Source organism: Camelus bactrianus, chromosome 11 (assembly GCF_048773025.1).
Source record: "Camelus bactrianus isolate YW-2024 breed Bactrian camel chromosome 11, ASM4877302v1, whole genome shotgun sequence".
NCBI classification, from domain to species: Eukaryota; Metazoa; Chordata; class Mammalia; order Artiodactyla; family Camelidae; genus Camelus; species Camelus bactrianus.
In genome coordinates, this window is record NC_133549.1 from 69,236,446 (window position 1) to 69,256,287 (window position 19,842).

The window sequence follows — 19,842 nt, forward strand, 5'->3', positions numbered from 1 at the left end:
AATCAGATTCTTTCCTTGAAGCATGGTGGCCACGCTTTATTAGGGCGAAAAGAGCTGTGATTTTTGAGGCTACTGAAAAGAGCAAAACCAGTTTTTCTATTGTGTTTTAAGTAATTTGGGGGCAATGAGAATAAAAGCAGTTATTTAGGTCAGTGAGGATTATGAATTTGATTTCTAGAGCTGATTTTCTAAGCAGTATTAAACCAAAGCCAAAATAGAGAAGGCAAAGATTTGCTGACTGTTATAAAAGGTTGGTGGAATCTTTGGCTATTCATTTTTGTAAAAGAAAAAAATTCTTGAATTTCATCTAATAAAAAATAGTGAGTTTTGAGATCAAATTGGGCTTCTAAGATTGAGCCCCTGTTTCTTAATTTGTAAAATGAAATTGCCTTTAAATTTGAAGTTCAGTGAAGCAATAAGGGGGAGAATGCCTAGAACAGAATCTAGCATGTAGGAAGTGCTCAGTTAGAGACAGGTTCCTAACTGGTGGCCTTTAATGCTAGAGTAGACACTGAAAAATTTCTGATCTTTGTTTCCCCTTGAATTTAGATTTTTGAACTAATAAATATCTGGTTTTTTCACTGAAAATATAAGTATGTTAAAGAAATGATTAACAGATTTTAAATTAAATATTTTTATATGGCTATCGTTTCTCTTCTTCTTCCTAAGTGAGAGACTGTGAAATTTTTCTTTTTTTCAATCTGTACCTAGACGAAGTCCTATAACTTGTATTAAACCCTGAAGGCTATCCGACTCTCTGAAGTTGGGAGTTGCCTGAGACTCTCTTTAAAAAGATATTGATTTGGGCCTTGCTATTTTGGAATAAAGCTGACTTTTGAAGGCAAAGTTTGCTGTACAGATTAATTAGAACAAGATGGAGGAGGAGAAAATATTTAAACCATTTGAGAATTGAAGCGCTTAAAAAATGGCATTTGTTTACTTGTCCTAATTACAAATGGAGTTTGAATTAGATAGATCCTCCTATGACTCTCCCTTTTATTGATAAATAGCTATCATAATTCTGTATAATTTGATAATAAAAATATTTTATTTCCATTTTTTTAGCCATTTAGTTCACTTCTTTTTAGTTGCTGCGGCTGAGAATTTGCTGCTTAGAGTTTTGGATAGCCAGTTTCAACAGGAGAACAAGCTGTATCTGTTTAGGTGGGGAAAGAGGAAGTCCAAAGCTGAGAGTCCTATAATTTGAATAGGTACTTTGGAAAAGCTGCGGTCAGGCTGCTGACCTTAAGCCTAATTCTCATTGCTCCCAACATTGGTGCTAGTGCTGGGTTTTGTTTGAATTGGAAGTGGGGATGCGCCTAGTGCCCCCGTGTGGGAAACTGGTGGTACCACACCTTTAAGAACCCCAGCTTGCAGGACTGGAAATTTAAAAGGATACGGATTTAGGGCATTGCCTGGAATTTCAGAAGTTAACCCTATGCTTTCATGGATGGACTCCAATAAGAGTCAGTTCCCTAAGCAAAAGGTAGGTAGGCTGTCTTTCAAGGTGTTTATAAACAGAGCCTTAAGAGATGGCCAGCCTGTCAGTTGTGAGGATGGGTAGGTACATGGGTATTTGTTATACTGTTCTCTGTATTTTCCGTTATTTAAAAACCTTTATTAAAATGTATGTATATTTTAAAAGTGATGAGTCTGTTGTTTTGACTTCTCACGCTACATCCTGGGGGATTTTATGCTCGTTTCATGCTAGTATTGTGAATCCTGGTTATAAACAATAAATTGAGACCTGCTTGTTTTATCCAGCCTCTCCTTCCAGGTAGGGACAGTCAGGGCACTAAGGATGAGGGATGCCAGGGAAGGGCAGAAAGACACTTCTTTCTTGTATTACATTTAGTGGGTTTTTTGGGTGGAATTAAAACTAAGTTGCCATATTAAATTTTTCAGTTTTCTTCCAACCAGTAATTCCAAGTTTTTTAGATTAATTAAACCTAGTGAAACATCATCCACTGTGTGTATATTTCAAAACAAGATGTAAAAATACTGTGATTTGTGGCACCACATGCTAATGAGGCTTCCCTGAAGCCGGGAGGGCTTTGGCAGGGCTGCCGTAGGTGAATGTTGACTAGTGGAAAGGCTGATAACGAGGCATGTGACAACCGGGCTTTTCCTTGCTAAAGACGTTAAACATCTTTTGGCTAGAGCAGTTTTACCAGTTTAGCAGTAGGAAGACTAGGAAACAGAGTAGAATTAACTGAAGATTTGCATGCAAGATGCTGCATTTTGACAGAAATAAGCATTATGGTGTGATTGAGAATACTTTTAAGGCTGTTGTAGGACTACCTTAGCGATTGGATGTTAATGGTGTAACTTCTCTGTCTTACTTTGTATCATGGTATCTCAGTTTTTGCAGAGAAAATAACTGGTATTTTTCTTCAAAAGGACACTGAAGCCATGAAGAGAGCATTGGCCTCAATAGACTCCAAATTGAACCAGGCCAAAGGTTGGCTCCGTGACCCCAGCGCCTCCCCAGGTAACCCTCTGGTTCTACTTTTCTGAAAGATACAACGAAAAGCTAAAAACTAGGAAAACAAAAGGAAAAAAAAGAAAGAAGTTATTCCATAATCTCATAATCCTGAGATAACTACCGTAGCATTTAGGGCCATATTCCATTCTCTGATAGTTTTTCACTAATTAAAGCATTACTGGTCCTTAAAAGGATGAAGGGCATAGATAGGTGACCTCTCATCACGGAGGAACAAACCAGAGTCAACTGGGCATTCGTTGTCGCATTATTAGTTCACCCCTTCCCTGAGTCAGAAAAGTAATTATTTTGAATAAAAGCTTTTCTCTTCTAGTTCCCTTTGGGCAGGTTTCCATTTATGTCAACAGAGTACTTTATTAAGCAGATTAAACGATGTTGCTAATAAGAATTGGGAAGCAGAGTTGACTTATATAAAGATAAGACCCAAACAGGTTATTGAGCTAGGCTTTATGGATTTTCTAATCTAATATTTATTCAGTTTTAGATTAATATTTGAATGAATGTGAAAAGCCTAATGGAGTTTGGAGATGTTAAGTACTATTAAGTTGTTAGAGCCTACTTTCATCATCCATATGCTTACCACAAGCTGCTTATTATCTCCAGATGGCTATGGTTCCAGAGGTCTTTTTAGCAGCCTCTGTGGGTGGAAGCTCACCCTCTGGCTGTAAGAGCACTGCTCCGTTGGCTGCTAGCTGTCAGATGTATTGCCTTCAATTCACTTGTTCTGTCGTATAAAGTCATCTGTTCCTTCATGAATGAAATGCCTTGTAAAGCATCCTCTCTGAATAATTAATGGGTCAAAACGTAGATATTGAATATCTCTTTATTTTAGGGGATGCTGGTGAGCAGGCCATCAGGCAGATCTTAGATGAAGCTGGAAAAGTTGGTGAACTCTGCGCAGGCAAAGAACGCAGGGAGATCCTGGGAACCTGTAAGATGCTAGGGCAGATGACTGATCAAGTGGCTGACCTGCGAGCCAGGTAATGTTCCTTTGCTCTCACCAGTGCAGGAATGGGTAGCAGATAGGATCTCATTCCTGATGGAGTGACTCAGAAAGCAAGTTTCTGTGAATTTTACTGAGTTCTCTACGGCTGATAGATAATATAGATACTATATTCTACTAGTTCTTTTGACATTGAAGTGAATTTTCCCTTTGTTGAACTTTTAAAATATGCAGATGCCTTGTAGTAAAGTTGAAACTGAAATAGAAATCTGTTAAGTTTCTAGCCATAGGCTTATGGAAAATAAAATAAGGGGGCAGTGGGTAGATATTTTTTTATGAGGAATGGGTAGAAAAAAACACAGAGTGAAAACATCAGAATCACTTCACATGTCATTTTTAAAAATCAGTTAAATAGATTATCCTCTACATTGACCATTTCTAGGCTCTTTTAAGTTTCTATTTCATCATTATTCATTTGATTTTATAATTCTTTTAACTATCTTTTACCCACCTCAAGTCTTGGCTTTTAGAATCTACTCCCACCTTCTCATAAACTAAATATATATAGTTTGCTTTTAAGGAAACTCAATATGACATAGGTTTATTTGGAACTCATAAATACAGTTAATGATGCTCTAAAAGATCCTCACTTTGATGGAATTTTATAGCATGGACGTTGAGAAAAATTGAGGTATGTCGACACACTAGTACAATGAAATTTAACTTTACTTTGAGAATGTCATGAAGCATCTTGAGATGATTGGAAAACGAGGTCTCCCTACAAACTAAGTCCTCAGAACTCGGTGGCATGTTGCACACCGTTACACCTGGCCTCAAACGTGTTCACATGATGGACTTAAGAACAGCAGTTCTTAAAGGAGTGGTTCTTAACCTTTTTGGGACCAAGATCATTTTTATAATATGATAAAAGCCATTACTGAAAGCCATTACTCTGTACCTAAGCAGATGCACATGGGCATGCCCATATACAATATTATGTGTACATTTCTAGAGGTTCGTGGATTCACTGTAGCCCTGGAAGTCCATGGGCTTCCGGTTAAGAGCCTCCAGCTTGAAGGGGAGAAGGAACAGCATCAATAGATGTCTCTCAGTGAGCTCAGGGGGCCTTTTCTCCTGCTGTGAGGCAGTCTCCCCTGACGTGAGCATGACAAAAACTTCACAGAAAGGACAAAAAGAAGTTCTGTTCCCATTAGGAGAAATGCCAATGCGGTTTGATGAGATTCTTGGCTCTTCTAATTTCTCACTGCCGGCTCTTTTGTCTGCAGCCTTTTCACAGTGTGGTTTCACAGTGTAGTAGACAGTTTTCACTTGGAATTCTCAAATACACAATTGCATGTCCTCAGAGAAAGATGGATTTGAGCAAGAGAATGAGGTAGTTGCTGTACAGGATCAGCTATAAATCTGTAGAGAAAAGGCTGGGACAGGGAGGGGCTGCGGTGGGCCTGCTCCACACTGGAGCCTGCACCAGCCCCACACAGTGAAAGATTACAAAGCCGTCTCTCTGTTATCCTTTCTTAAATATGCCTGCTGGCTAACATTTAAGCGGCTGAAACTCAGTAACAAGTTCCTACTTGATATTCTTCTATTCAGTCACCAAGGGTTTCTAGGATAGTAAATATCTATTTTCTCCTCTGTGGGACTCAATAAACTTTTTATTTTGAATGAAAAATTATGTAGTCCATAAATATTTTTACTTTTTCACTTGGCCTCTTAGACCAAAAAGGTACCTCCTCATGAATTACTAGATTTGAAGGAAAAAAGCAAGTTAAATCATAAAAAGTTTATTTCCCAGAAGTCTTAGACTCCTCTGCTGTGTAAAAGGGAGGTGTCAGGTACAAGGGAAAGCTGTATATATACCTTTTATATACCTGGCAATAAATGTTATTGCGTTCACTGTCTCAAATATTGGTGTAAGTGAAAAGCAGAGATAAATTTAAAAAGAGGATAGATAGGTGAATGAGAAATCTGTACTATTATAAGGGAAGCAAAGATGTTTTGGAGTTTATCCTAAAATTAGAAGCTCGGGTTAGGATGATCAGCTGTGCCATTCGGCCTAATGATAAAGTTGCCACCCCTACCACTGAGTTTACCAGGCTGGGTGGATTGTAAAACCTGAGTGTAAAAAGATGGCAACTCTTACTTTGTTGTGACTTGGGAAGTCTTTTACAAAGGGAAAACAAGTTTCCGCTAACTCATGTCATTTTTTGTAGTAGTAGCATACCACTTCTGAGGGAGGAAAATAGTGAAGTTAATTCTTTAGGAACTTGGTAGGAAGTAATGGTTTCTAGTCACCACGTGCCCTTTCCCTTCAGTACTAACTGGCTGTGATATTTACAGATTACATAGGAGTGGAAGGTAAATATTTAAGGTTATCATTGGGTTATGATAACTACAATTCAGTAATAACGATAGTCATATATGTACGTTACTTTATTGCCAAAATGCTTTCAAGTGTATCTTTTTGCTTGAAGCCACTCTGATGAGCAGGGCAAGTATTGTTACCTACCTATCCCTCACTTTGTAAGTTAGAAAACTGAAGCCCAAAGAACTTGAACATCGTAAACAAGGTTCCATGGATATCAGGAGTCAGGATTTGAACACAGATCTGCTTGGTCTCAGTGCGGTGTGCTTTCAGTAACGCTAGGCATGCTGCCTGTTGAAGCATTTTCAGTGTTTACTTGCCCATGAACAAGACAATCTAACGGACTGTTTATTTCCAAGGCACACATTACTGTGGCAACAAAACCCTCCATAGCAATAAGATGATAAGCACGTCCTCCTCCCCCCAAAGATTAGGTTTGATTATGTAATCACCACCAAGAGGAGAATCATTATTATCAAACTTGCAGGTCTGGTCTTTAAAGTGGTTATGCAGTTCCTTGAAGCTACTGTGTGTGTGTGTGTGTGTGTGTGTGTGTGTGTGTGTGTGTGTTTTAGAGTGGTATTTATTGATTTGTTTGTTTGTTTATTTTTTGCTTTTTTCGGTGGGGGGAGCAATTAGGTTTATTTATTTATTTTTAGAGGAGGTACTGGGGATCGAACCCAGGACCTCATGCATGTTAAAGTATGCACTCTACCACTTGAGCTATATCCTTCCCTGCTACTGGGTATTTTTCAAAGCAAAGGAGAAATTAGGTGGTTTGGGTGTTTTGCTTTATTTCTCTGTGTTTCCTTGTGCTATTCCAGATTTAGTGGAGGAAAGGAAAAAGACAAGCATGTTAGCAAAATGACATATACTGTGCTTTTAGTATTATTTTGCTCTTAAGACTTTGAGGGAGTACAATAACAGCATCTGTCTGTTTGAGTAGAGGACAAGGAGCCTCACCGGTGGCCATGCAGAAAGCCCAGCAGGTGTCTCAGGGTCTGGATGTGCTCACAGCAAAGGTGGAAAACGCAGCCCGCAAGCTGGAAGCCATGACCAACTCAAAGCAGAGCATCGCGAAGAAGATCGATGCTGCTCAGGTAGCAGTGATGTTTTCAGGAGTGTGGGGGATACAAGAGAAGGTGAAATGGTCCATAAACATCCTGCATCCCCCTCATCCAATCTACTGTGGGTGGATAATGGGGGTTTTTGAGCAATGACTGATTCCCAGCAGTTGCCAATGTTAACACGTCCGCTATCACCACAGGTTTTAGACTAATGTTTATTTATATTTTGAAGCAGAGATCTTAATTTTGAATCCTTTGGTTAGTTAAAAGTCAGCATTCTTGGGTACCAAGAGAATCCTAATTCCTGATGGAGACTATGGTATTTTAAAGCTGTTCTTCATCTCAAAAATCACAACTGTTTTTGGTCATAGCAATGTTAGAGGGTAACGTTTTCCAATACTACTCTACTGTGAAATGATTTTCAGGCATTTCCTGAAGAAACACAAATGTTTGAGAAAGTGAAGAATTAATAAGACGTGATTAATTCAAAGATAAGATAAAACTTGTGAAGGTATTTTCCTAATGGGAGAGAAAAAAATCATTTTTAAGACGAAGGATTGACTTGGTTTTACCTGAGCAAGAACCAATGGGGGGAAAAAAGGATCAGCGTTAGACAAAGAACTGCAACTATGCCTTGTGATTACTAGTGAAATATTTCTGATGGCCTTGTTAAGTTTAATAAACTTGGCTCATGAATAGATGACAGCGTGCTTCTTTTCTGTTTCTGTGTCTGTAGAATTGGCTTGCCGATCCAAATGGTGGACCAGAAGGAGAAGAACAGATTCGAGGGGCTTTGGCTGAAGCTCGGAAAATAGCTGAATTATGTGATGATCCTAAAGAGAGAGATGACATTCTCCGTTCTCTGGGAGAAATATCTGCTCTGACGTCTAAATTAGCAGATCTACGAAGACAGTATGTATTTAATCAATTAAATGGTCCTTTACTCTCTCTGTCTTTTCTCCTAAGAACTTACATAGTTGAATTTTATAGGTTAAATGCACATATGATGTTCTGTGTTCTCATTGTTTCTGTGTGACATGGTGAGGGCAGATGGTTTTAAATTAATAAATGTAGGATTTGGATTTAATAAATAAGTTTATTAATTTTTTAAATTAATAAAAAAGAACTCATTTTTTGAGAGCTATGTTTAAAATCTCTAAGCTGCTACACATGGTGGTGACCTTTCTGTTTCCCAGCCATATGAGGAAAGTAAGTTTTGCAGCTAGCTATGAAAAGATTGTTGTGTGTCGGGGGAGGAGGGGGTACGGTGGGAGGAAGCCTAAGAAGGTACTTTCTTCCTTCCCCAGCAGTGTTATTGCTTATGTAGAAGTTATAAAAGATCCTTAAATATGATATCTTCCCCACAGCTTCTTCTCTTAAGGGGATTTTTTTTTTTTTAAATCAGTGAGACAGATAAGGCTTTCACAGCACCAGCTCTGATTATCTAGAAAAGATGTATTGCTGTCTTCTTTTGAAAGATATTTTTCTGTCTTTAAAAAACTGCATCCCATGCTAAAAGAACATTGAGAAAGGTTGCAACATCAAAAGTAAGAGTTGCTTCTTTCCCACCTCAGTCCTCCAGCCACTTCTCCAGGGATAACCATAGTCAAGTATCTTGTGAAATTTGGCTTTTCATTGAATTTGCATGTTTCAGTTCCTTTTCTTCCATGGGACAGTGCCTGACCTTTTCCCAGAGATACTTTTGAGTTCTTCAGATCTTATGTTGGCTCAGAGAGCAATGTTGGCTAAGAAAGCAAACTCCTGCCTTGGACTGTGAAATAGGAATGAGCGGGAGCAGGGGGGACAAACTTCAGGCAGGATGTTGTGACAGAGAGCAGCTTAGGTAACAGCTCAACTCTGATTGTATATCAGGCACAGTCATTTGGGGGGTGGTCTTGGTTTTACACCCCCAAATCTTAAATTTGGGAAGGTGGGAAAATGTGTATTTGGACAATCATAGAATATAATGGCTACGAAGTTAGGTCTCTGTTCATTAATATCATCTGTTCACATTTTTACTAGATTTAAAAATAAAGGAGGAAACTATATTCTCAGGACCCTAACACAAGTCCATACACATAGCAGGCACTCATTAATGTTTCTTAATGATGAAGAGAGAATGAATGATAGTGATAGTAACAGTAGATTTCAAGTCTGGTCTTGTAGTGTTACCGCTACTTATTCCTCTTTTATGTAATGAATAAATAACCCTCTGGCAGCAGAAATAACTATGATCAGAATCACAGTAAATAACTTCTTTGTCCAGCTTTATAATGGAGAAAGTATGGAAATTTAGAGTCATAAAGGAGCTCTTAAGATAGTATCTGAATTAATCATTCTGTCAGGTAGGCTATTATTTGCATTTTTATTGGTGAGACAGATATGATTATCCCGAAGTTTACTTTTCTGTGACCTAGTGGACTTGAGATATAAAATGAGTCAGACTCTTTATATGGTCATAATGGTTAGAATCATAATTTGAAATAAAATTTTGGGGACAGCAGTTATCTCCCTTTGTGATATAATTGTGGTTGTCTTTTTGTATCTGTGTTCGTGTACTTGTTGAGGTTCTTTGGTTACAAGGACCAACTCAGGTAAAAGTGGATGTTTATTGATGATACATAGAGGCATCTAATGGGACTCAACAGCTTGAAGTGTGGCTAGGTCTTAGGGCAGCTGGAAGCTTCTCCCTCCTTCTCTTAGCAGCTGTGTGGTGCACTCTGCCTGTTTCACTCTGTGTGTTGACTTTATTTATTTGAGTTCTTCATCTAGCTTTGACCCACTGTGTCCCAGGCTTCCCAGCTCCAGATCCCACCACTAGCTGAGTATGCAGGGTTTTAAGTCTGGACTGAAGACCACCTATCTCAGAATCTCCTAAGAAGGTTGTTAAAAATACAGAACCCTGGACCCCACCCCAGACATACTTAATCAGAATCCCCTTTGATGCTGGGTTTAACAATCTGCATTTAAAAATAATATCCCTGGTGATTTATTCACACTGGACTTTCGAGAGCCACCAGAATCAAATTAAGTGCCTTGCCTGACTGTGACCATGTCATCTTTGAGTTAGATAACCACCCAGTTCCATCATTTATGGTAAGGATTGAGGGTTATTTGATACCAACATAAGGCAACATGTGTAGTATCTAAGAGTGAGGACTCTGAAGTCAGGCAGAGTGCCTGGGTTTGAATCTGGCTGCACCACAGTAAGTTTTGGAACCTTGAGTAAATTATCTAACCTCTTTGTGCCTCAGTTTTGTTTTTTGAATAATGGGAATAATGCTGGTATTTACCTCATAAATTTGTTGTGAGGATTAAATAATACAAGAAGAGTGTTTGCAAGAGTACCTGGCAGAGTTAGGACTCAAAAAATTGTATTACTACTAATTCTACTCTAGCTCCTTCAACTAGTGCTGCACAGCAAACGTGTCTGCTTGGGCCCGCTTAGTTCCAGAAGGAACTGGTGTTTTCAGAGGTGCCAGGCTGAGGGGTCAACTAACCTAGTGATGATTGACTAAGCTCATTTTACCAAATGGTTGAGCCTAGCTGAGCTCGACTGGTCAAACTCAAACTTAACTACAACATATTTAACTGCCTGAACTAGGCAAGACAGTCAGAACTTATATTATTAATCTCTTATTTAAGGGCCAAATAGGTAAGTCCCTCTACTTTCAAACCGAATTAATAATAATCATTTTGTCATCTCATTAGCATTTGTATTAGCAATTAAATCGTCTCAATGTGAAGAGTGTCTCTGTGTGACAGGATGGCTATTTTTGTTTTTCCTCTGCAGGGGAAAAGGGGATTCCCCAGAGGCCCGAGCACTGGCCAAACAAGTGGCCACAGCCCTGCAGAATTTGCAGACCAAAACCAACAGGGCTGTGGCCAACAGCAGACCCGCCAAAGCAGCTGTCCACCTCGAGGGCAAGATTGAACAAGCACAGCGGTGGATTGATAATCCCACGGTGGATGACCGGGGAGTTGGTAAGGCACTGAACCCTCCTTAAACTTATTTCAGTGAGGATAAGCAAGTTGTTGATAGAGCTGTAATTAGGTTCAGAAAGGGTTCTTTAGCCTCTGGTGAGTAAGTCATTCCACAGTGGGACTCCATTTCCAAATGGAGCCAATACGATTCCTGTGATTTAATCAAGACATGTTAGCAAAGGAATGGATTTTCTGTGGGCAAGAAGAGCCCTCGGGTTGCAGTGGGAACTTCGCGCTGATTACTTCCAGTCTGTGTGTACCTTAATTCTGTTGTATTTCTGTTATTATGGTCCTTAGGAAGTTCTCAGTTAAATGTAATTTTTGAAAATAAGTAAAAGGCGTGTGGTTGCCGAGGTGATTTTCAGTGGTGAGGGCTCCTGCGTCACACAGTCACCTGTAGAATTGATTACCTACAATTCTGTGGGGTTTTTTTTGAGAGATTTTAGAAATGGATCTATAAGAATTAAGGTCATATTATGATAGCAAGCCTGCTGAAGCTGAAAGACCTGTTTACTTCATTTGCTGTATTAGTTGGAAAGAGATAAAATTTTTAATTGGTGATTCCCAGTACTGGGGATCAGGCAGATGTATAATTTACTGGTGGAGGAATAAATTGGTGCAAACTTTATGAATGGCAGTTGGGAATTATACGTCAAGAGCTTTAAAAAAGTACATACCCTTGACACAACATTGTAAAATGATTATAAATCAATAAAAAAATGTTAAAACAAAAAAAGTACATACCCATTGACTTAGCAATTTGACTCATAGGAATTTATTCTAAGAAATAATTAGAGATGTTTCTAACTTACATATGAGAATTTATATAAATGGCATAAATGCTTACTAATAGGTACATGGCCAACAATTATGGTTAATATGATGAAATGTTACCTAGTTTTAGATTATGAATTTTTAAGAATATTTAATGACATAAAAATGCTTGTGTTAAATAAAAAGAAGAGAGGAATAAAAGTTTATGTATAGTATGACCCCAGTTTTGTAAAAGAGAAATGTATGTTTGTTTGGGAGCATGCAGTGCATTCAGAAAGACTGGAAGGAAATGTTCAGATACAGCAATTTCTGAGTGATGGGCTTATGGGTGGTTTATATTTTTTAACATTTTAAAAAATTTCCCCACTTTTTTGTGTTGTTATTATTAAAAAAGAAATACCAGAGTGGCCCTGCCTCTGGCCTCTCTGGGCCTGTGTGAGTTTCAGTGTTTTCTTTTTGGTCCAGGTCAGGCTGCCATCCGGGGGCTCGTGGCCGAAGGGCATCGTCTGGCTAATGTCATGATGGGGCCTTATCGCCAAGATCTTCTGGCAAAGTGTGACCGCGTGGACCAGCTGACAGCGCAGCTGGCTGACCTGGCTGCCCGAGGGGAAGGGGAGAGTCCTCAGGCCAGAGCACTTGCATCTCAGCTCCAAGACTCCTTAAAGGTAGAACTCAGGAGCTCTAGCATTACATTTCTTATGCTTACTGCTGTTGAAAAACTAGGAGGTGGAGAGAGTTTTTAAAATATATAATTTCTTGAGCCTAGGGAAAGTGAGAAACGTGTGATCAAGAATATAAGGAAATCCAGAGCTTATTCGGGACAAGCTCACACGAGTGTGATAACAATTAAAATTGCGTTTCCCAAGTTGCACCCAGTCCAGAGCTCTTTCATATTTGCTCTACCACGTGTCATCTATACTTTTTAATTTAGCCAATAATTTTCTTAAAATGGACTCCTTTTTAAAATGTAAATAAATTTGTTTAAAAGAAAAGTTTATAATAATCCTGAAATCAGGAGCTTGATGAACTAGTTAGATTTTTTTTCTAATATTCTGTAAAAGAAACACACAATTATTAAAATAAAACCGGTTGTCTATATAACACCTAAAATCATCTCATATCACCAGCCCAGACATGCCCCCCACCTTGAGAAACAGTGGGGGTGACTGAGACTACTCTGACTATAAATCCAGAATAAAACTTAGATTGGACAAAGTTTGATAATTATGAAAAAGAGTTTTTTTCATGACTTCTTAGAATCCTCTTCTTTAGACTCATGTTAAAAAATGGGTACATAAATTGGTTATTGAGTTTTTCTAGAAACTTAATTGAAATGGCATGTGTCAAAAATATCCCATTCTTGATATTTTCTTCTACATGTAAGAAATTGCTTAGAAATTGGGCACTGCATCCATTGAACAATCCTTACTGTTACTGTGGTCAAATCAGGCCCCTCCAGCACTGAGATTGGTGAGGGGCTCTCGGTCTTCTTGGGCTCAACCCCATGATTCATAGTATCTTTTCTTAGAGGGAAACAAGAAAGGAAGGAAGATTTCTTGATTGCGTGGAGCAGTCTCTAGGAAAATGTGGGCCATGTCTTACTTTTCCTTAATCTTTTGGAGGGCAGGATCCACATCTTACCCCTGTTTCATGCTGGCTCAGTGTTTTGTTGATGCTTACAGCTGATAAATTTGAATGAAACACTGAATGAATGAATGTGTCGGTGAAGGGAGAACACATTCACTGTGACAGATGTGCTTTTTGGATATTTCTGGAAATTTTCAATTATAAACAATATTTTTAAGGATCTGAAAGCCCGGATGCAGGAGGCCATGACTCAGGAGGTGTCAGATGTTTTCAGTGATACCACAACTCCCATCAAGCTGTTGGCAGTGGCAGCCACTGCCCCTCCTGATGCACCCAATAGGGAAGAGGTGGGTATCTGAGGTCTTCCGTTTCTTCTGTTGGCCAGCCATATGTGTTTGTATATATGTGTGTGTATGTATATGTGTGTGTGTGTGTATATGTGTGTGTGTGTGTGTGTGTGTGTAAAGGTAAAATGTGACTACAGTGTATGTCAGGGGCAGTGGTTGGGAAATTGTGGATGAAGGGTGGAAGGGTAGAAGAGGGAAGGAATGCCCTGCCCCTTCTTTCAGTCAAGTATGTCACTTAGGAATGTCTTTAGGAGATGTCCTCACTTGTAAGCAGTGGAAGACCTGACTGTCAGATTAAAACAAGTAGGTTTTATTTTCATCACATAACAAGAAACATGGAGGTAGGTAGCCTTGGCATTGGCTCAGCAGCTTGACACCATGAAAGCTGGTGTCTCTCTGAGTTTCTCGGTCTTTTCCTTTTGGTGTGAGATGGCACTTGTGGCCCTGGGCATTATGCTCAAGGCAGTAAGGAAATGAGGAATGGGGGCACTCTAGCCATAACTGTCAGTTTTATTAGGGTACTTTATTCTCAACACAGAAGTCGGGGCAATTTCAAATCATTTGATGTCATTCTTTTACTCAAACCCTTCAGATGACTCCTCCCTGTCCCAGAGAGAAGGCAGAGTGCTTACAGTGAACAGTAAGGCCAGTGATAATGCTGGTAGACCAGCTCTCCAGGAAAAAACCAAACCAAACCAAACTAAACCAAACCACAAAAAAAGCCCTGATTTGTAATGTTTGTTGACTTCCATGATGTAAATATTCCCACGATGGCTGTTTCAACGTGAAGTCACTGTAAGCAGAGTTGGGAGGAAATGGGTGCATGTGGCTCTTAAGAGCTTATATGAGTTGGTACAAGCAGCCGCCATCACACTCTGCATCTGGTCCCGCATCTGCTTCTCTGGCCTTGAGTGGTGCCTCTCTTCCCTTCATGCTCCTCTCTCTGCATTGACCTTCTTGCATTGTACTTCCAGTATTCCTTGTTTATGTTCACGTGTTCTAACTGCTGGCCCCTTGCTCTTGTTCTCTCTGGTCCTCCCACGGTACTTTCTCTAGCTCTACTGAAATGTCACCGTGGGGTCACCACCTAAGATAGCAACCCCACCCCAACCCCAAGGAATTTCCTCATCTCCATATCCTACTTTTCTCCCTAGCGTTTATCAACAGATGACGTATTTGCTTTGTTTCCCTCATGTTAGCATGAAAACTCCACGCAGGCAGGGATTTTGTTTTGTCATTACTTGTTCCCCAGTTTTTAGACCAATGCCTGGAACTTCACTGGTGCTGAATTAGTGAAAGTAAAGGCTTTCCCAGAAATCCTCCCTGAGAGAATTACCCGTGTCTCATTGGCCAGAGCTGTGTCACATGGCCACATCACTGCAGAGGAACCTAGGAAAGCAAGCATTTGGTTTCCCAGCCTCTGTGGTGTTGGCAGTGAAGGAGGGGTTGGGGCAGGCACCGAGACAATGTAGAACTGGGCGGACAGAGGCAGGCCAAACTGTCTACTGGTCATCTCCGCCCAGATGCTGCCTGGGTACCTCAGCGGGTGTTGTCCTCCTGTTTTCTTTCTATTGGAAATTTGTGAGTCGCTACTGACTTTTCTTTTCCCTTCCCTTCATCTTCCTACATCAGTAAATTAAGGCAAGCTAATCTGGCCTCACAAATATTTCTTGAGTCCTTTCCAGTTTCCATTCATGTTGCCACAGCTCTAGTGCTGAGCTTGTCCCCTGCTGCCTGATTGACTACATGGCTGTGACTGGTCTTCTTTGAGTCTGTCATTAGGCCACCAATAAAATACAAATACAGATCTGACCCTTATATTTTCCTGCTTAAACTCTTCAGTGGCCCTCCCCTTTCATGTAAGAGGAAGCCTGAGCTCTGTGATCTGGCTTCTCATACTCTCCCTGTGCCTGCTCCTACAAGCCCCCGCCTCCAGTTCACGCCCCAGCAATACCTCACTGCTTGTGGGTTCCTGCATGCTCTGCTCTTTCTCCCCTCTGTGTCTTTGTTCTTTCTGTCTCTCTGCCTAATTATCTTCCCCTTCATCTTTTGGCTAATCTCTATGTATCCTTTATCCTAGTATCCTTTACTTCCTGGATAGGCTGAGTGCCTTTCCTTTTCCTCCCATGCTATCAGTGCTTAGCTTAATTACTACACACAGCACCCTCTACTGTAAGTATCTGTCTGTGGGCCTTTTAAACCCCAGTAGGATGTGAGCTCCTTGAGATGCAGAAAGGCACATAGTAGGTGCTCAGTAAATTCTGATTGAGTGACAAGAAAAGCAAGCTAAGCAGTTGGTTAAATCAGAGAGTGCAGCAGACACGGGCTAGGATTGAGATGGTCAACCAAATTCGGCAACAGTCTGGTAGATCCAGAGTGTGGGAGACCAGCCAAGAAAAGAAACAAGGGCTGAGGGCAGGAGAAGAGAACCAGCAGATCAGAGATTTAGGCAGAGATTCTGAGCATTAAATGGCAAGAACCCAGGTGGCTGAATCCACACAAGAGGCCAGGATGGGGAAGAGACTTGAGTGGGTAAACACAGAACCCTGGCAATGAGGCTGGAGCCTGCTGTTAAACCAAGAGACCTTTAGCGATTGTCAGCCGGGAGCCAGAGCTTGTCTCCACATGTGGGCAGGTGGGCCCTCGGGAGGAGGCAAAGAGGAGGGTGGATCCTTCCAGGCCCTTCCTGCCTTGCTCTGGGTGTAGGAAAAAGCTCCCTGGGGCTGGTGGATGTAACTTTGCTTCAAGCATCAGTTCTACTATTATTTGAACAAATGACAGAAGAACTTTTGTCATCTTATCTAAGTTAAATGGTCTCCTTTATGGTATTCGACCTTGCATAATATCCATGTTGAAGAAAAAGTTAACTTTTAAAAAATGTGAGTGCTAAGTGAGCGATTCAGTAGGTGGTTTTGCACGTGGGCTGACAGAAGTCAGTCAGCCTTACCCCGTGTCAGGCCTGGGCGTGAGCACCAGCTATCGCCTTTCCCGTGGAGGTCAGAGGCAGGGTTTTTACAACATTAATGGTAATGGGATATGTGAGCGGAGCTGCCCTGAGGAGGCTGGACCTCTGGTTAGGACTCCGAGGATGTTCTTGGGCTTTAGCCCACCCAGCCACCTGCACTGGAGCCTGGAGTGGATTTTTTTGTCTTCTTCAAACTAGAGGATAGGTGTTTTGGGAATGGGGATTGTTTACGTCTTTGCATTCTGTGAACTTCTTACTGCAGACTGCATGGTGCTGTATGTCCTGTTTGCACTCAGTAAGAATTGGTTAATGAAACTTCAGGGGGTGTGCGTGCACATGTACACGCACGTGATGCTTGTGGCCAAACATCCTGAGATGCGGCCAGGCCAAGACTAGGGTTTGATGTCGTCTCCTGAAGTCTTTGCTCAAGTAGTTGCTTTTTTCCTGCTCAAAGAGAGACTGTTTCTTAGGCCACTTGACCCATTTTATTGAAATAAATTTTCTTAATATCTTTGTTTTTTCCTCCAGGTATTTGATGAGAGGGCAGCTAACTTTGAAAACCATTCAGGAAGGCTTGGTGCCACAGCCGAGAAGGCGGCTGCTGTTGGAACTGCCAATAAATCAACGGTGGAAGGGATTCAGGCCTCCGTGAAGACGGCCCGAGAACTCACACCTCAGGTGGGTTCTGCTCCTTCGTCATCGTGTCCTTACTCACCCCATGTCAGTGTTCACCACATTCAGAAATGAAGGTTAATTACAGAACAGTTTCTATACATTTTTGAACACTTACTATAAAATATCATGAAAAAAAATCACATATCTATAGTGTCTAAATAATTTTTGTATTGTTTGAATTTTTTACAGTGATCATAGATTGATTTTGAAAGTAGAAAAAACTAGTAAAGCAGTGCCCCCCCCCCCCAAACCATGCATAGTTAGGGAAATACTTGGATAATCTTGTGAGGTTAGTTTGTTTTGTTTTAGAGCTTATACCTTTCCCCACGTCTCTTTGAGGGTATTTTAAAATTTTTAGTTGTGTCCATAATTTGTTTTCTTTCTTCTACTTAATTATATAACCAAGATGTGGCTAGTAGGCTGTGAAGAGTATACTGGAAGGGTGGGAACAAAAGAAAACAAATTGGACAGGAATTAACATTCTAGTTCATGGTAGATGTTATTAAAATATCAGTTCAACATTGTTTAGTGTGATGTTTGTGCATTTTTTCTTCCAATCAAATTATAGGAAATTCATTACTTTTTCTTTCATTTACTCAGCAGATTTTATTGAGTGCCTATGATACATTAAGAACTGTCTGGGCTTCGCAAATCTGTGATCCTGGTTTTCCTGGGAGCTTGTGGGCGGAGACTAGGGGAATAAGCATGTCTCTTAATTGTTCAACTTTTGCCCATGTGGCATGTTAACAAGTTAGGTTCTCTTGAAAAATTATATTTGTGTAGCTTTTCAGAAAAAAAACTTCCATAAAACTTGAACATGTCTATATTTCTTTTAAAACTTCCATAAAACATGGAACATAAAACATAGGATTAAACTGAGATTAAGAGGCTTAAGACACCAACTATGGAAAGAGCAAGGACTTTGGAGACTTCTGGACCTGAATCCTCTGTGACATTGATTTTCCTCATGTGTGACTTTGATTTTCCTCATGTGTAAAATGGAGATAATTCCTTTCTAGTGGATTGTTCTGAGGATTAAGAACATGCTTGTACAGCCTGTAACTTATCATATACTCAATAAATGTTAGTTCCTCCCTCAAGTGCTGTAACTGACTAGCTGGGAGCTCTTGAGCAAGTCACATTTTCTGCATCTTGGTTTTTGCAGCTGTGAAGTGGAGAAATTACTGTCCTGTCTCTCTCGCAGGGTAGTTGTGAGGATTCAGTAAGATAATGGATTGAAAGCACTCTGAACTGTGGACAGTTATTTTTAATAAATATTTATAAATCTGTTTTAAGTAATTTTTAGTGTTTTACTTAATTGGTGCTTTTTAAGATGGAATAATTAACATCAAGGGCTTACGCCTGTTTTGTGTATGTTCAGAAGTATTAAGCAAACACTTATTTACTTTGTCACTTTATTACCTTCTTAAAATCAAGCTGTGACTGTAAAACCTTTTGCAAGGCCCATGTTGGGGAGCTATTCAGGAGACCAAACTGAAGAGTTCAGTCTGAAAAGAGACTTGTAGATTTTTGGCCTCACAGCGCCACCTGTAGGTAGAGGGGGGAAGCTCTGCCGAAGGCTTATATCTGAGCGGGAAGGTGCTCTGGTTTAAAGGTCGTTTGTTTTGTCATTGCCAGGTCGTCTCAGCCGCTCGCATCTTACTTAGGAATCCTGGAAATCAAGCTGCTTATGAACATTTCGAAACTATGAAGAACCAGTGGATCGATAATGTTGAAAAAATGACAGGTAGAGTTGTGTGCAGAGTTCTTACTGTCTAACCCATGAGGGTCAGGTTCTCAGAAACTCAAGCAGGACCGGTTATGTTACTCAGCTGCAGTTGGATAAAGGGACGGTCATGTGCTCAACAGTGCACTTGGCCCTGATTAGGGCCGCTCGGCAGCGGCTTCTCATTCAAGCCTTGCAACTTTGTCTGAAGAGAGACTCTTTGAGTCGCTTTTATTTTAATGCCGCCCCCCCTCCCCCATGTGTTGTTTATTGTTCCAGCTCCTATCTTCTCTTTGAATAGTGTCTTTTCTCTGTCTGAGCTGGAGTTTGGTTTCAGAGGCGGAGAGGCGGTGTTTGTGGATACAGTAGGTGGCCCTGTCATTTTCAGTGGGTTCATGTTTCAAGGAACCACAGTAGCTACCATTTAATACAACTTGTCTCAGAGTTTCCTCCAACTTATCAGCTACGTAGTTTTAAAAAAAGGAGAAACCAACTCCCGACAAACTTGTGTCTGTGCAGTTGAAGTGGCACCTCTGAATCTTCTTCGCTCTCCGTGGAGGGAGGGATGGGAGAGGAAGAGATGAGGGATGGAGGCTTTTCGGCTTCCCTGCATAACCAGTGGGGACAGGGGTCCCTAGCAGCCAGACATGAAAGTGGAGCTCCTGAGGTGTCTGAAGAGAGGTAACAGAAACAAGGAACAGGCAGATAGGGTTATTGGAATCCTCCGATTGCCTCATCTTGGGCACTGCAAGCTGCCAACAAGCAACAGATGGCTGGGAAGTGAGACGGGAAGGGAGAAAATATTACTAACAGATAATGTGGTGCTGATGCGGTGAAGGTTTCAGATGTAATCCTTGTTTCCTCCTGATGTCGCTGCATTTCTGGTTG

General features: G+C 40.6%; 1 protein-coding gene across 4 annotated transcripts in view; it reads left to right on the plus strand.

Annotated features, from left to right (window-relative positions):
* The window catches only part of VCL (vinculin), a 91,675-nt gene that overhangs the window by 59,296 nt on the left and 12,537 nt on the right, over positions 1 to 19,842 (plus strand). For 2 of the 4 annotated variants that reach the window (XM_045522791.2, XM_045522792.2), the window contains exons 7-15: positions 2,398 to 2,491; positions 3,336 to 3,483; positions 6,776 to 6,929; positions 7,633 to 7,808; positions 10,690 to 10,880; positions 12,120 to 12,319; positions 13,460 to 13,588; positions 17,082 to 17,231; positions 18,867 to 18,975. In XM_045522791.2, the coding sequence (XP_045378747.1) occupies positions 2,398 to 2,491; positions 3,336 to 3,483; positions 6,776 to 6,929; positions 7,633 to 7,808; positions 10,690 to 10,880; positions 12,120 to 12,319; positions 13,460 to 13,588; positions 17,082 to 17,231; positions 18,867 to 18,975 (1,351 nt within the window). The remainder of the gene's footprint in view (positions 1 to 2,397; positions 2,492 to 3,335; positions 3,484 to 6,775; positions 6,930 to 7,632; positions 7,809 to 10,689; positions 10,881 to 12,119; positions 12,320 to 13,459; positions 13,589 to 17,081; positions 17,232 to 18,866; positions 18,976 to 19,842) is intronic. The other 2 variants (XM_010963148.3, XM_010963149.3) reach the window with 1 other exon arrangement.